At 37.4% G+C, this 17,434-nt stretch overlaps 1 protein-coding gene across 1 annotated transcript in view; it reads right to left on the reverse strand.

The window, feature by feature from the left end:
- Positions 1-7,886, reverse strand: part of LOC140149109 (RNA polymerase II-associated protein 3-like) — a 79,423-nt gene extending 71,537 nt beyond the window's left edge. The window contains exon 1 of the mRNA XM_072171278.1: positions 7,667-7,886. Coding sequence (XP_072027379.1) covers positions 7,667-7,819 — 153 coding nt within the window. The 5' untranslated portion in view covers positions 7,820-7,886. The remainder of the gene's footprint in view (positions 1-7,666) is intronic.
- Between the last annotated feature and the right edge of the window lie 9,548 nt (positions 7,887-17,434).

Below are 17,434 nucleotides of genomic sequence, written 5' to 3' on the forward strand. Positions count from 1 at the left end.
ACATTGCATACAAACAGATACAATCAAGTCTTGTCATTGGATGGTACGCCATGCCGCAGCGGCAAGCGATAAGACTCGGAACGTTAAACATTGCATGTTTTGCGAGTGCTGATGCAACGGCTGTGGATGCACTGGTTTGTGAGTGTATCAACATGATAGCGATGGACGCGATCGCACCATTGGTGAATCTCTGTTCACTGTGCATAGTTAAATTGAGTAAAGAAAGCCAGTAAAACGTTGTCCTGACAGCCAGATTTGCTGCCTGATGACAAGACATTCTAGTACAAGGAACTTATACAATGTCCTACAATTATTATACAATGATACTATCTGTCCATCGTATAAGCCTGTTACCGTACGGCAGCGTGTTGAAGGAATATTACACAGTCAAGAATAGGCTCCGTCATCCGCTGATTCGGATCCCTCACAGTCTCCCAAAACATCAAAACATCAAAAGAGTTGCACATATACTTACTTAAGACTGTCCTTTTTCACATAATGCAGACAAAGTAAGGCCAACTTGTGGTCAAATTTTGGCAAAAAATATCTCTGTGTAATCCTATGCAAGTCCCACATCACATCAATATCGGCGATCATGTTTTTTTACTGAAGTTAGGCTAGGCTAGGCTGGTTCCCACCAGCGTCATGCACGTGACGTGACACAGCTAAAATAATCGACCGAAATCGGGGATCATTAAAACGTCAACAATTTCAAAATACGCAATGACAGTAAACTTATTGGCAAGCGGTCCGAATTTTGAGCCATACAAATGTACAAGTTTACGTGGTGAACTAAAGAAATTCACTGCAGGTTATCCGTCAGACCCCCACACTTTTTTCACATTCCTGCAGTATTAAAATGCTAGAGATTTATCCCCGATATTTTATTAAACACATATAAACACACACTTCTTGGAACTCCCGGTCGGAGGGGACCGGGAGTTTCAATTATTGGAATTGTTCATAATGCTGGTTTCATACTTTCTTGCCGCTTTGAACTTGAAGATGGTTTTACTTCACTGTGCAGTCGCACCAGAAATGCTAGCAGTGACCAGCGGCAAGCCGATATATTGATCACTCCACCGATTTGCCACGGCGGCAGCACCGCTGGGAGCTGAATTCAAGTCAACTCGAGCGGTGCCGCTCTGACGATCGTCGTATGTGAATAAAATACAATTTTGGAGCGGTGCTGCGGTAATGCTGGTTTCAACTGTCATACTTTCCTGCCGCTTGCCGTTTTGCCGCTCTGAAAATGATTTTACTTCACTGCGCAATCTCACCAAAAACGCTAGCGGTGACCAGCGGTAAGCCGATATATCGATCACTCCGTTGAATTCAAGTCAACTCGGAACGGTGCCGCTCTGATGTATGACAACGAAATACGATTTTGGAGCGGAGCTGAGCGGCAAGAGTAGCTTTCAGAGTCATGCCGCTGCCGCTCAGCGGTGTGCCGCTCCGCTTACAGAAAAGTACAAGCGGCAAGATGAAGCGTCATGCCGCTCAGCGGCAAGCGGCAGAAAGTATGAAACCAGCATTATGAGCTAGTACAAGGAACTTATACGATGTCCTCATTCACAAACTGATACTATCTGTCCATCGTATAAGCAAGGGGGTGACACTAAATTCACGGTTGTTCTATTAGCAACGCAAAACCTATGAAAAATTCCGCTGGTTTACTAGCTAGAAAGTGAGGCCAGTTATCGATCTGTTATGAATAATTCATGTTCGACCCTTGGATCATGTTAATTGATATTGGCAAATAACAACGTTGTTCGCTTTTGCGAACTTTGCCTGTTCAATGAGAGTATAGCACGCCCCAATACATCTGGGCACAAACCAGGCAAAAACGATCCAGTTTAATGAAATGGCGGACGGGTATTCCCATCAGGCACCAGTGATATGTTTTTTCAAAGAAAGTCTACTAATTTGATATGAAATGACATTTTGCAATAGTAAAGTCAAAATTAGGACTTGCTGTCAATAATATGAAGGAAATATGTGACAGAGGCAAGGTGTGAAATACAAGTAGTATTTAAGTTATAATAACCTTTGATACCCGACCTGACCTTCCATCATGGCGCCTTATTCGTCTTATGTATTTCTATTATGCTCTCAAGTAAAATAAAATACCAATCTGCACAAAGCAGACAGAATGTTACTTGGCTCCCAGCATGAATTATTGATTTGATACGGAGGTAAAGAAATGCACAGTGTATGTGCAAGCCGTGCACCATACTCCAAATATTTACGGTAAATCTGAATAGTGGTCACATACATACGTATGACATATCATGTGTTCGGAAAATCACGTGGCAACATTTTAAGATTTCAGGCTTGTTTACTAGTTAATTGCCATTTGTACTCTTTATTATTTATCTTTGTTAATTAACATATATTTTAAATGCTGATAAATCGTGGTTGGCTGCCCATGATATCTGTTAAATTCAATGTTTTATGAATATAATTCTACCACGCAGAGGGGGTTACGAGCAGAATTTCACATCACCTGACTTAGCTAGATTTGAAGCTCTGCTCTTCAAATTCATGTAAATTTCAAAGTTTATACATTTAATATATTTAATATGATACTAATTTTTTGTAAAAACCAAATAGTACACGACAGGTACTAGCTACCTATACAGAAAGGTGATTGTCAGCCTTCACTCAGCATATTGACATGCCAGGCATATGCAGCCATTCTCTGTCTGGATAACATGACTGTCGCCCTCAATACGTCTGGGCACAAATTTAAATAACAATACGCTATTTACATATCAATGTGGCCTCATGCTAATTAAAGCTGCCCCATCCAGGAGTTCATCTATGGTATAAGACTAGGCAGTTCAGTCATAAAGTGACCTTGGGGGAAAAGTGCTCTCCATTGACCACACAGTTAAGACCCAGCACTGAGCAGTGTAGCTCAGTGTTGCCATAAAACCAGTACTGCATTCATTATTTAGCTAAACAGGTCAGCTCTGGGGTGAAATGTTACTTTTAATCATTGATTTTACGAGAGAGGGAATAACAAGCTTTATTGAGATATTTGGAAATCGGATATTGGGATCCAAAGATAGTACAGGATCCGAATTTGCACCTGAATTTTATAAATGAAAACTTTGCAGTATAAATAAATATCATTGTTTATTAAAATAGTATATAGTTTATTATTTAAATACCAAAAATTGAAGAAAATTCATCAGAGGATAGCTCTCCACTTGAAAGAAACCTGTTTTTTGCAGTTTACTTTGGGCCGAAAGCATGACCGGTGCCCGGGGGCACTTCCATAGTGGATACGCATCATGTGCCTCGGGAATGACCCCCTTTTTCAAACCGGCTTGTACCCAATGACCCCTTTTTTTGTGTTATGGTCCTACCTATTACCCAATGACCCCCTTTAAAAAAATCCATGTACTCAATGACCCCCTTTTTCTATTTCCTGCTATACCCAATGACCCCCCTTTCAATTCCCAAATTTAGGTGGTATTTGTGTTCTCCTCCAGAAATAATGAGATTTTTCACATTTCCAAGGTGGCCAAGTTGTTTTTACGCAGTTTGGCACTTATTTATGTGTACTTAATGATACTCTTTTGGCAATCCTGTACTCAATGACCCCCATTTTACTTTTTGTTACCCCAATGACCATCCTTTTTTCAAAGTTTCATACCGAATGACCCCATTTTTATTCAGGTTGTGTACTGAATGACCCCATATTTTTGTATTGTACATTTGACCTGAATGCCCCCTACTTTTAACATGGCCGAGGCACATCCCTGCCATTTCAGATAGGAGTGCCCCCGGGACCGGTGTTGCCAATTTTAGGTATGTTCATGCACCCAATTCTCAAACATGAATAAATTTGTCATTTATTTTCTTAATAAATGCATATTTTTGTTAATTATTAAATTGTAATTTTATCAGAGAATGTAATTACATGCTTTTAATTTTGTTTTCTGTCTAAATCCAGTTTGAATTTTGAATGAAAATGGTAACAATGATAAGATATATCTAAATGACGATTTCTCATCAAATTTACAGTAATAATCATGCAAATTAGCTAATTAAAACACTGTTACTTTCGGCAACCTTAAAGAACCACTGGACCTATTATGAAACTTCAGGATCATTCACAGTTAATTTAGAAAAAAATCAGAAAAAAATTACGCTGATCACAAACACGACATCAGCACGATGTGGAAGTCATCGGCAGGGAGGATCGTTTCTGGAACAGAAAGATCAGGGAAGCCATAGAGATAAAGACACTAAAACCTACACTCAACAGGGACGCCGGATACGACCTGCCCGCCATCTACAATGATCTGTTGACACTTGACCACCCATCGGGTGGTCATGTGACCGGAGGATTGTAAACACTACACGCTGAATGAAGACGCCGTGATGGTGTCGCAAGCTACGTCGCTGCTAACCAAGACTCTGAAAAAGGTAACTTTTTAAGCAAATGAAAAAATTACAGTTTGTTATCCTATATGCAAACCATTAACTAATGTTTATTTGATAGATGAAGAGGTAAACACAAGTTAATGGTTTGCATATTAAGGATAACAAACTGTAATTTTTTCGTAATTTTTACCCATTTTTTTTTCAAATTATCTGTGAATAATCCTAACCCTTCAGAATAGGTCCAGTGGTTCTTCAAAGTTGCAAAATACTTCTAAAAAAATTTTAAAAAATAAATAAAATATTGTTTTGAGTTTTGACAGTAATACTTTGAAATTTTAAGTTGTGTTTTTTTGTGAAAAAGGATGTAAATTTTTATAGAAAACTGTTCCAAAATAAGGCTCAGATTGCACGAGAGAGCATCAAATTCTAAACCCTGAGAGCTTCCAGGGCCCTTAAGCGGGCCCTGGACCCCGGCCGTTAGGATTTCGCTCTTCGCGCTCCGCTTGTGATGTCCGCTACGCGCACATAGGCCTATTTCAGTTATTTCACAGAAAATTTTCAGCACTTGTCATTAAGTTCCCAGACAGCAGAAAATTTTCTGGAGGCCTGGAAAAAGATTGAACATGTTGATGTATATACTATGGCATGATAATTTGTTTATTAAATTAGAAAAAAATAAACCTTTGAATTTTCAATCAGTTTGATGGTGCCATTAGAAAATAAAGAAAATAAAAAGAAATTATTTTCAAAATCGTTCCCCATTTTTGCCTACATTTGCGTCACAAAATCAACCGCTACATCAAAATTGCTTGGCCGATTTGAAAAATTTAAACAGTTTTGAGTTTCGGAAAGTGTGTTCTTTGCAATGGTGGTAGTTATTTTCCATCAGCATTGTCACTTTATTTTGGCCTGAAATGCCTAATATTAAAGACTGTTACCGTACGGCAGCGTGTTGAAGGAATATACGTCACAGTCAAGAATAGGCTCCATCATTTTTTTATCCGGATCCCTCACAGTCTCCCAAAACATCAAAACATCAAAAGTGTTGCATGTATACTTACTTAAGCCTGTCCTTTTTCACACATAGGGCCAACTTGCCTAGAAATGGGTCAAATTTTGGCAAGAAATATCTCTGTGTAATCCTAGCTATGTAAGTCCCACATGGCACATCACATCGTTATCGTGTTTTTTTCTTCTGAAGTTTGGCTGGTACCCACCAGCGTCATGCATGTGACATGACACAGCTAAAATAATCGACCGGAAATCGGGGATCATTAAAACGTCAACAAATTTCAAAACACAGAAATCAGTAAACTTAATGGCGAGCCGTCCGAATTTTGAGCCATGCAAGTTTACGTGGTGAACTAATTATAAGCATAAAGCCTCCAGGCCTAGGCCAGCATACTTTCTGTTTCAACCAATGACAAGCCTTTATTGTGTCCGTTTGTCTGCAATGCGCATGCGCCACGCCGCTCAGCGGCGGCAAGCGGCAGGGTAGTATGAAACCAGCATAAGAGTGGCTTTCAGAGTCATGCCGCTGCCGCTCACATGCTCAGCGGTGTGCCACTCCGCTTGCAGACAAGTGCAAGCCAGACATAGACTGTCTAGGTATGCCAGGCAAACACATTTGCTAGTCAGCCAAATTCGCCGAAAATGTCAATGCATTTTTACATAGAAATTTAAAACAACTGGCAAGAAGGAAACCTACATAAATATGTTTTCTATACTTCACTTGACCCAAATATATGATTTTTATGGTGATAAGTCACTTTCGCACATGGAATTTTAGAGGATTTGGATAACTTTCCATTAAAAAAAGCTGCTATCATAATGAGACAAAAGATCTAGAAACACCCCCGAAATGCCGTTCTGGGGAATTTTGCTAGCTGAATCTTTTTGACATTGTTTGATGAAAGTCAATCTTTGACAAGATGTAACTTTGCTACGGAAAGTGCTATGCAAAAAGGGTTTTCAGTTTTGGCTTTGTTTACTCAAGGGCTTTAATTTGATATATAAAATGATGCAGTTTGATGGCAAATTTGAATTCACCTAGCATACCGGTACCTACTTTTTACCTAGACTGTCACTGTAAGGTACTAATTTCGAGGAGCATAACAAACACCAAATTGGTGTCATAACAAAGAACAAACACCAAATTGTGTCGTATGACCTGTCCTGACATGCATGCAATCTTTTGTCGAGAGTTGACATGGTCTTTCAATTCGTGCCGAGTGTCCTTGCAGACTTGACTATGCTTCAGTGGTCATGAAAGGATTCAAGATAACCTCTGCCCCACTTAATCCCCAGCTATTGTCTGAAATTGCACCTCGGAAGATATATCATAACAAAGAAGGAACTCAGTCCCTCAAATGATAGTCATATCTGTATCTGTATCTGTATCTGTAGTTGGTACTACACAACGCTCCCTAGCTGGAACCAGGCGTGTAGGAATTGGTGTGCGCATGGGTTGATTAGTCGTTTCTTAGGTGTTCCATCACTGCAGTTTTGAAGCTGGCAGGGTCTTGAATTTGTATTATTGAGTAGGGTAGATTGTTCCAGGTGATTACCGCTTTGGGGAAAAATGATTGTTTGTAACAGTCTTTGTTGCAGGTGATTACTTTATAAGCAGCTGGGTGATTGTGTCGTGATTGACGCGGGTTTGGTTGCAGTAAGTTCGACCGGTAGGGCCAGGAGGCCCTGTCTTGCTTTGTGAAGAATTGTTACTCTGTTGGCGGTTCTCCTGTTGGCCATTGTGTCCCAATCCAGGTCGCTGACTAGTTTAGTAATGCTGGTGGTTCTGTCGTATGTGTTCGTAACAAATCTGGCTGCCCTTTTTTGGATTTTTTCAATTTTATTAATGAGTTCTTTCTGATGCGGGTCCCAAACGGAATTTGAATATTCTAACAGCGGCCTAACTAAGGATGTATAAGCGGTTTGCTTTATGGGTTTTGAACATGAGTATAAATTACGCCTAATGAAACCAAGTGATCTGTTTGCACTTGATGTGATGTTATTTATATGTGTTGACCAGGATAAGTTGTTGGATATTGTAACTCCTAGATATGGGTGACATTTTGTTTCCTCCAATATAACGACCAAAAGATAAATGACTGACTATCATTGAGAACTGAGTTCCGCAGTCTAGTGCAAGCGGCATGATGAAGCGTCACGTCGCTCAGCGGCAAGCGGCAGAAAGTATGAAACCAGCATAATTCATTTCATGATTCCATGAACATTTATTTCATGATTTCAAATTTTAGAAACTCACTCGTTCTTCAGATGTGGCTGGTTTTTGACGCAAGTCATCATCTTTTCGCTTGATGTCTTTTTCCCAATTGTTTAAATCACGTAGAAAATCTTGGTGATCATCGTTGTCACGACGAACCTGCTGCTGAAGTTCAAAAAATTTCTTTTCACTCATCTTTTTCGCTCGCTTGCCGTTGTCAACGACGATAAATGTGCCGAATTCGGCCCTAGCCCTCACATGCTCTGGAGAAGCTAGCTGAGCCAACCAAAAATCGATAAAATTTGTTGGGTGTATTTTGGGCGCTCTTTTAACTTACAGAGGGCGCTGGTCAGAAATTGCTTACGGTTGCCAGGTAATGTCCGACAAGAACATTGATTGACGACGACGATGCTGTAGATGCATCTTAATTTTATGTTAGCTGCCTTTTTGTGACTCTTGTAGTTGTATAAATTAAACATTGGTTCTCACATTTCTTTACAATTAATAAGATACGGTGGCTCAAAACCGCAAAATGCAAAGTTGACGACTATAATAATTATAAAATTCACTACCGTTGAAACTTTGGGCACTTAAGTTCAGAGTTTTTCCGGGGAGTTTTTAAACCACTGCTTCCAAACAAAACCAATTATATTTCTAATTAACTCTTTTTATGACATTAGGGTTCCTCTACACCTTGAAGTTGGAAAAGGTTTTTTAATAATTTTGTAAGGGTGCCCTGTGGGTTAAAAATAGCCTGACCAAAGTTACCCCGCATGCCGCAACATTTGGGGCAACTTTGGTGTACATTCCATGAAGGAAAAAAAAAAAAAATTTATCTTCGCTGTATATGGGCAAGTTGTTGTTTTTTGTGACATTTGACCCCTTGCAAAATTAATCAAGCACACATCCTTGCTCACAAATATCGATTTTTATTTTTTCTGAAAAAAATGTAAAAAATGCTCATTTTTGTCAAAAATCCCAATTTTTCGTAAATCTCGAGGAAATTGAACATGAGCGGCTATTATTTCTTCCAAATATATTTCTTAACAAATTGATACCAAATATGACTAAAAACAACATTGCTGTACTAAAATATGACCATTTAAAAAATATATTTGACCGACCAAAGTTACCCCGCTGACCGAAGTTACCCCATTTTATGGTATGTAACGAAATGACTCCAAAACACCAATGTCACCAAATGGTCACATCGTCACCCTGCAATGTCAGGACAAGGTATCAAAGAGAAAGACAGTACAACATAACTCCCATACAAATTCAGCTTCTTTCCAAGGACAATACCAGCCTGGAACCAAATTGCACATCACAAATGCAACCTCAGTCAGAAGTTTCAACATCTGCATCCGTCCTGTCTAGCTCTGGGTCTACAATCAACGAAATTAATAGTTGGCACACCTTGACAATATGTTGGAACTCTGATTGCCGCTCTGATAGTTCAGTGAAATTAGTATAACTATGTTTGATGAGAAGTACATACCTTCTCCTTTCCCCTTCCCTCCCCCATTCCCCCTCAATCAATGTTGGGGAGACTGGAGAGCCCAATGGAAAAAGTGCTTTCATTAACATTGAACTGGGGGAAAGGAGTGGCAATTTACATTTAGTCGGAGTGTAGCTCCTCTGTATCTGGATCTGTTCAAGGTTGAGTCTGTTAGGGTATTTCAGTCAGAAGTCGTGCCTGAAGAGAACTTGAAAACATTCTTGGTTGCGTTGCCAGTTTGTAGCTTGGGTCTTGTGTATGTCCTTGTCCTGATGTCGTTGCAGTCTGGGAGGTACATCTCAGTCGATGCCCAAGTCCATTCTGGATCTTGAACACCATAGCTAGGCGTGCTTTTATGCGCCTTTCTTGCAGTATGTCCCACTCCAAAGTGTTAAGCATACTGGTAACGCTGTTTTCTCTTGTTCATGGTGAACTCTAGCTGCTCTTCTCTATGCTTTCGACCTTCTTGATGTCTGTTTGGGTATGGGGGTCCCATGCACATGATGCGTCAGTATTCCAAAGTTGGCCTTATGAGCGCTGGCTGTGGCTTTGGTGTCCTGGGTAGTGAACCAGAGGTTTCTCTTGACAAAGCCAAGCGTCAAGTTCCGTTTACCTTGGCTGTGATTTTGGTGATGTGAGTTGTCCATTTCATGTTACTGTCTACTTGAACTCCTAGGTATGGATGGTCATTTACTTCTTCGAGTTCCTCTCCACAGAAGTTGAACTTTGGCTTCAGATGATTTTTTTTTGAAGTGATTTGCATGACTTCCCTGGGTTGAACTTCATCTTCCATTGGTGTTGCCAAGTCGGTTCAGATCTTCTTGAAGGGCAAGAAGTTCATCTTCGGTGTTACCAAATATGTATAATACGCAGTCACCTGCGAACAACCGCACATGGGTTAGCCCCTGACCCTATAAATATATCGTGATGGTTTGTCTTAAATGAGACATTTATCTAGAAGTTGGAGTCCCCATGGCCGTAGCATGATGGTATATTCTTAGGCTTTTCGGGTGCAGTGGCGTGCGCAGCACATTGAAAGTGGTGGGGCTAGGTTGTTCAGTTCCCCCGAATGGAGTCTGATTAGGAGTAAATTTGGACGTTTTTCACATCTTTTCGCTGAATAACCAACAAGAGTGGGGGCTATGGCCCCTGCCCCCCCTTTGCGCAGGCCACTGTTCGGGTGATTATGTTGGTGACGGTCGATCACAAACTGCAGGCCTTTTAAGGCGTGGATGGGGGATAAATTCCCCCAATATTTTGCCAGGGGATGCTCCATACAATCATCCCCCAATGTTGACGCCTGAATATGGGTTTCCGCCCATTTTAGGCCCAAAAGTGCTCATTTATTCCACTTTTGCACCATATTTTATCAGTTTAGCTTCAAAATAGCAAATTTTTCGTGCGCATTTTCACATAAACTTATTCTGTCGCCAAAAGGTGCTGGATTCACTATACTTTTTTTTTTCCAACCCCATCCCCCACCCATGTCAAAAAGAAATCTATGCCACTGGTCTCAGCACATTTTCATAGGTTATAAGGTTGCTTAGTTTGTATAGTCTCTTTGATGTTAGCCTTGACTCTTCTCCTAATAACGCATCATGTATTGTGATGTTCTGAGCTTCTTTGGCATTAGTTTGTTTCCAACTTCAATTTCGACAACTTATAGTCGGTATGATTACCTAAAGATCATAATTAAGTTATGGTTTATTGTAAAGTGGCAGATATGTTCTGCTGGCAACCTGGGTTTTTTTTCTGCCTTTTCCTTGTACAGACTGTATCAAAATTATTGGTACCCATCAATTTTGATGTTCATTGAGAAGCCAATGCAACATTGGATAGACCTTCTTTTGAAATGTACAGAATGTATAGTTTATGACTTGCAGAATGTATACAGTTTTTCTACAAATTAGTTGTATCATAATTATCTTGAATTTTGATGTGTCAGAAACTGTCTGACTCACCCACTATCAATGAAAACTGACGAGTACCAATTATTTTTACAGCTTGTGTATTTATGACGTTTGCTTCATTCAATCTAACATGACGGAATACATGATGACCCTTTCTTATCTTGGCTCAGATGTTCAGACTTCATTAGAAAAAAAAAAGGTCTCTGATAGGGATCCATGTTGATACCAAACAATTGGAACAAGTGCCTCCACTCATGGCAGATATAATTATATCATGTATAATGATGCTAGTAAAACAGCAAAGCTATAGCAAACTATACACTGCTTGCCATAGATGTTTCAAATACTACTGACACATGCCAATAAGTATTGATAAGATCACTGTCCATGAGAATTTCACCATGCATTTAGATCAACTATTGATAACAAAATTGAGTGTTAGATTTGACAAGCAATATCAAGCAAGCATCGCGTCATACCATTTCTTGAAACTTACTTTAGATAAAGCAGGATGTCGGAATTTTGTGATGAGAGTGTTAATACATGCAATATTTCAGGAGCTAGTACCTGTAACTTCACCAATCCAGTAAAAGCTCAAGAAATTGAACACACCACCGGTGAAATTGTGGTAAACGCTTATATTCTGCCATGTTTTATGGTCATAGGTGTGGCTTTAAATTTAGCCTTTTTGATTGTTGTCATCAGAATCCGATGGATGAGGAATATCACCAATGTCTATTTGACTAATCTGTGTATAGCAGATATGATGTTTCTTATAGTTGGAGTTGGCGACAAGTTCAGTCGACACATTGCTTCTCCAGTTGCGGGTGATCAGTACATTTACAAATTACCAGGTTGTATTGTAGTGTACTTTGTTATTAATTCCGCTCATTTTGCAATTCTGTTTTTCATAACTCTTATAACTTTTGAGAGATTTTATACAATTTGCAAACCACTTCATCGCCGATTTTTATCCACCTTTAGAGGGACCGTTATGACAGCTGTTGCAGCTTGGGGTTGTGCTCTGCTTTTTGCCATAGCAATGGTTTCATCAACAAGAAACTTCACCTTCTTTTGCGCTCTGTGGCCAGAGGATGATAAATACCAAAGCTTCCCTGATGTCGTTGGACATTGCCTACCGTATAACCAATGGATAGGCGTCTTAGGAAACGTCATCCAGACTATTCCATTCTTGATCGCCTTGGTCATCAATTCTGTACTATATGTAAGAATTTTTAAACGACTAAACACGATGGTAGATCATCGGCGGGATTCCAATGCGCCTACTGGGAGAGTGAAGCAAATTCGTGGACAAATATCTCGCATGTTGATTGCTAATGGCATTGTGTTTTTTATCTGTGTAACTCCATGGACTATATATGTACTTATATTTGAAATTACGCGATCTATACACCCAGAGAATACAAGCATTCCAGAAGAATCAGAAACAATCCTCATGGTCTTCAGAGTATTGTTATACTTTAATTCTGTCGCTAATCCAATCCTGTTTAATTTTGTCAGTGAGCGTTACAGACATGCATTTCTAGATACATTTGTTATTTGCAAAAAGCTTGGAACTCTTTGCAAAAAACGGAGACTATTTAGGGGAAATGCTGTAATAGAAAGAAATTCTGAGTTTTCCTTAATTTCTTCATCAATACGCAGTGGTTGTGCTGTGAATGTCAGATGACTATGGTACCTAAATGACAAATTCTGCATTACTCCTAATTCCAGAAAAATATTATAACACTAATTTTTGGGAATAATATTAAAAACATATTATCTTATTTTGCCAAATCAAACATAGCTAAATCCTAATATTTCAGATAGTTTAACATGCAATAAAAGTCAAATTTTGATATTTTTGCAAAATGGGCCCAAAACATGCAATTTTACACTTCATTTGAGTCACAAACTTTTAAGACTTGGCACAAGTCTACGCGTTCAAAATCTTGAGTATAGGCTAGCTCACAATTTTTATATTTTATGTTGTTTTTGATAATTGGTTTTGAAAAAGATCACAAAATGTGTTTTCATAAATTAAAATGCATAACTTGAAATTAGTCTTTGTACTTGATTGTCAAAGCATATGAAAAATGCCCTAAAACGCTAAAATTTGACTTGCCTTTCCAGTTAGAATTAGGATTTAGCCAGGTTTTATTCTCGGTTTTATTTGGCAAAAAAGAATATTTTTTTTAATCAAAAAAAATTAGTGCTGTATCTTTCTGGAGTAGTATTCATGCATGTTTTGGATTTTGCAAACATGACTATAGAATTGATTCAATTGAATTAAGAACATTGTTATAGAATTTCTTACTTTTATATTGATGTTTTATGCTCTGAAGCACAAAATTAAAACGTGCAATTCCAACAAAAGCAAATGATCTAATGGAATAAAACATTTTAAAATGGTATACACAACAAAATTATGGAGTTGTGCTTATGTTGAACTCTTTAAAATATTTCTGTTCACTTTTGTCTCGCCTGAGTTGTCTGACCAGAATTTTTGTAAACAAATTGGTCTCTGGTGAAGTTTACATGTATTTTCAGAAACTTCCTTCCTATACCTTGTACACAAGTCGCAAGATTAAATTACATGGGAAATTGGATCCTATTTCACGGGAAATTAGATCCTACTTCTTTCATTATTATGTTTTGATGAATCCAAGTGTGTGAAAATATTGGATCCAACACATAATAATGATAAAATTGGATGCTTTACGCCCAATATTTATTGGTCTCGCTATGAGTTTTAAAATATTGGACTCGACTACCTCTCATCCAATATTTTTTAACTCATAGCTCGACCAATAAATATGGGCTCAATCTATCCAATTTTATATCACACTTTCTCATGACATATTCTTTTTTCAAAAACTTTGTTTGCCAAATTATTTTTTTAAATCTTTTTTTCACATTTTTTGTTGTTGCTATATTTGCAAGGTAAAAGATTCTGAAAACATAATGATAAAATTTAATGGATTTTTTTTCTCACAATACACAAACAGGCTTAGTATACAAGAATAAGATTCCAGGTGATCCAAAAATCAGGTGACACTTGTGGTTCACCACCAATTCTTGATCAATATTATAATTGTCTATTACCCATATCTTTAAATAAAAGCTTCAGCAGTTTTTTTTCTATAAGCAGAAACAATATGTAAAACAATAGGGCTAACTCACACATACATTAATTTGGTGCCCAAGTGTTAATGTAGGTCCTCAATTCTAATTCCCTTAGCCTGCAACTTTGAATATAAAGGTTTAGATTCCAAATTTCCACTAAACAGTTGAAAATGAATTCCAAATAGGATTGTTGTGTTTAGATGTTGCCCTATTAACCAATACAACAGACCTTATCATGACACATGTCACTCATAAACAGTTTTTGAGATAATCACATCAGAAGAAATGAAGATAATGAGGCGTGTACAAATTTATGTAATTAATGCACATGTCACAGTATACAAATTAATAGACAACCGCAGAGAAAATATCTTAAATGATTCTGAAAAACATTTTTGTTGTACCATGGATGAATTAGGGTACAGAACACTTTACTTGTCTAATCTTTTTTTATAAAATAGACCAAACCTCTGTGATCAGTAACATATGTGTCTAGGAAACTTGCCTTATTACTAACAACAAATTTCATGGTGATTTAGTCAAACAAAACTCATCCAGATTGAAATTTTCCAGCCACAGAGGCTCATGATAATCATTCTAAACTTTTTTTCTGTGGAAAAACCTGAAGGGTCGTCATCACTGTGTGTACACATGAAATCAGCATAGTATACTACTGCATAATTAGATATTAGTATTTTATTGGCAGTGTCATAATCTACAGCACAAAATTTTACCAGATATGAGTCTGTTTACAAAATGCATCATATGAATTACAAAGTTATTCTTCATTTCTATGATCATGTAAAAGCATTTCACTTTTAAAAAATTAATAAGGACAATCAATAATTAGATTGTCTTGAGAACAATGGCTTATCTGACTCAACAATTTTGTTTCCAAATGTATCTCTAGCCCCTGAGTAACATTACACAAAGTAATACACATTTTAAATAATATCTATTGAAGTTTCTTGCTTTGATATCCATTTATCATTGAGTGCAAGATAAGTAATAAAATTATTGTCTAAATTTGGAGTGCCATCTTGGCAATACTTTCTGTAGACATCACAAATACATTTCTCTCCATTGAGTCCATTCAAATGACAATACATAGTTTTATCACAAACACTGACTTGGAAAGGTATAATCATATGTTTACTTAATTGTTGCTTTAACAAAACATTACTGTTTAATCTATTTTTAAGTTTAGAAATGATTTGTGCTGTCAACCACCATGTAAATTATGCCAATCAGTACATGTAAAAGAAACCCATGTAAAAGACACTCCAGGTATTGTGATGCTCTTCTGAATGCTACATATTTACAAATTGAAACTAATGATTACAAACTTAAATTGCACCATGTACACAACTAAATACTATTTTACAAATAATATTTACAACATTACATCTTAATTACATGTTTTAAGCATAAAACACAAGGCATTGGTACACTCTCTACTGGCCTGAGTCTTAAAAAATAAATGTCTTGGAAGATTTGAATGCTGATGTTAGCTACATTTAATTGTCAAAGCCTACTCTGGTTTAAGATGTGCATTTCTACAGTAACTAACAAAGGCACCACTTTTTCATGTTAAACTTTTCAAAATATCCCCCAAAAGGTTTTTGGAGGAAAGCGCCATTGGAAATTCTGCAGCCCCCACACAAAAAAAACTGACTACGGGCCTGGACATGAAAATAGATATTTGAAATGGTTCCAAACAATTTTGTAACAAGTCTTGTCAATATAGGATAACTTAAAGAATAACTTAAAATGACTTCAGCTTGCCTAAAGGTATTTTAATAAATTGTTGCCCAAGGTGGACCACTCAGCATGCTTGTAGCTCCATGATAAACACATCACTGCACATGCATGTATAAAACGGTCCCAGAGATCATATCAACATGCCTTACACTCCGTACACACTTAGTACACTGCATGTACACAACAGGTACATTTCATCTGGGACAAGAATTAATTAAAATACCTCTAGTTTTATTTTACATCATTTGTGAAGGTTACTAATTTTACACAAAATATTAACAACATAATATCATACAATATGATCCTGTGTCATATACTGGGGTACCCAAAAAGGTGGTTTTGTTACATTTGGATGTGCAGTTTGGATTTCAAAACACTGTCTCTTGAGTATTACTTCACTTAGAAGATTCAATTAGGTCTTAAATAATTGAGGCTAATTTATTCTAGATTACTCATGTTTTTATCCTGTTTTAAAATATTTTTAAATTATTTTTTTATGACGTTTGGCATGAAATGTGCCAAGGGTGGCTGAGGATTAGGGGGAGGGATTCATATCATAAATTTGATTAAAAAACCCCCATTAAAATTTGAATCTAGTACAAAAATGTCTAAATGGACTCCCAGATATCTAAACCAAGTAAATAAAGACAGAAGTCCATTTAAAAGACCAATACTTGCTCAGAATGATTGTAAATGTGGAAAAAAGAGGTGGGGTTACATCCTCCCTACTTTGTGATTGTTTTTGCCTGCACTCTCTCATTTTTTAACCGATTTCCATAAAAAAGGTGTCAAAATGCTCAAGAGGATGAACCACTTCAAATGAGATGTGTAGGTAAAATGTTTGAAACATTTAATTTTTTTACTATGTAACACAAAGGTACCGCAGGTTGTGACACCGTACCATATATAATAAAAGTGATCTAAATAAAAGTGTAAAGAAAATCAGACAATCAAGGAAGTTGAAATTGAACTAATCAAGGAAGTTGAAATTTAACTTCTTTAACAAAAAAAAAAGAAGAAAAAAACAACCTATAAATGGACCACAGAAAGCAACAATATTGACTGCTGTTTATAAAATTCGGAAACTTGCCTCTCATATTGATGTGGAACATTAATACAATTTCCTTACACTTATCATGTGCATACATCATGTGTTCTGATTTTTTTTAATGAACTTAGCACTATGTGCTCATTTAACATAAATGTATATCAAAGCTGCTAGAATATCACATCCACCAGTAAATATTGACAGCCTATGACCAAATATCCGGGGGTCACTCAAATTGTGGCCTGTACACCATCCGCGATAATGAAAACGCGTAAAAAGGGTAGTTTTTCGTGGGTAGGCACGATACGCACGTAACGTGTTTAGGGTGTCAAAAACATGAAATATTGGAAAAAAGGGTAGCAAAATTGCAATTGCTAATATGCGGAAATGAAATTTAGGGTATGAAATTTGATGCAAGGAAGAAAATCCGTGTTTAGGGTATCGCTTTTAGCCAAGGGTTAAATCCT

This window comes from Amphiura filiformis, chromosome 3 (assembly GCF_039555335.1).
Source record: "Amphiura filiformis chromosome 3, Afil_fr2py, whole genome shotgun sequence".
Taxonomy (NCBI): Eukaryota; Metazoa; Echinodermata; class Ophiuroidea; order Amphilepidida; family Amphiuridae; genus Amphiura; species Amphiura filiformis.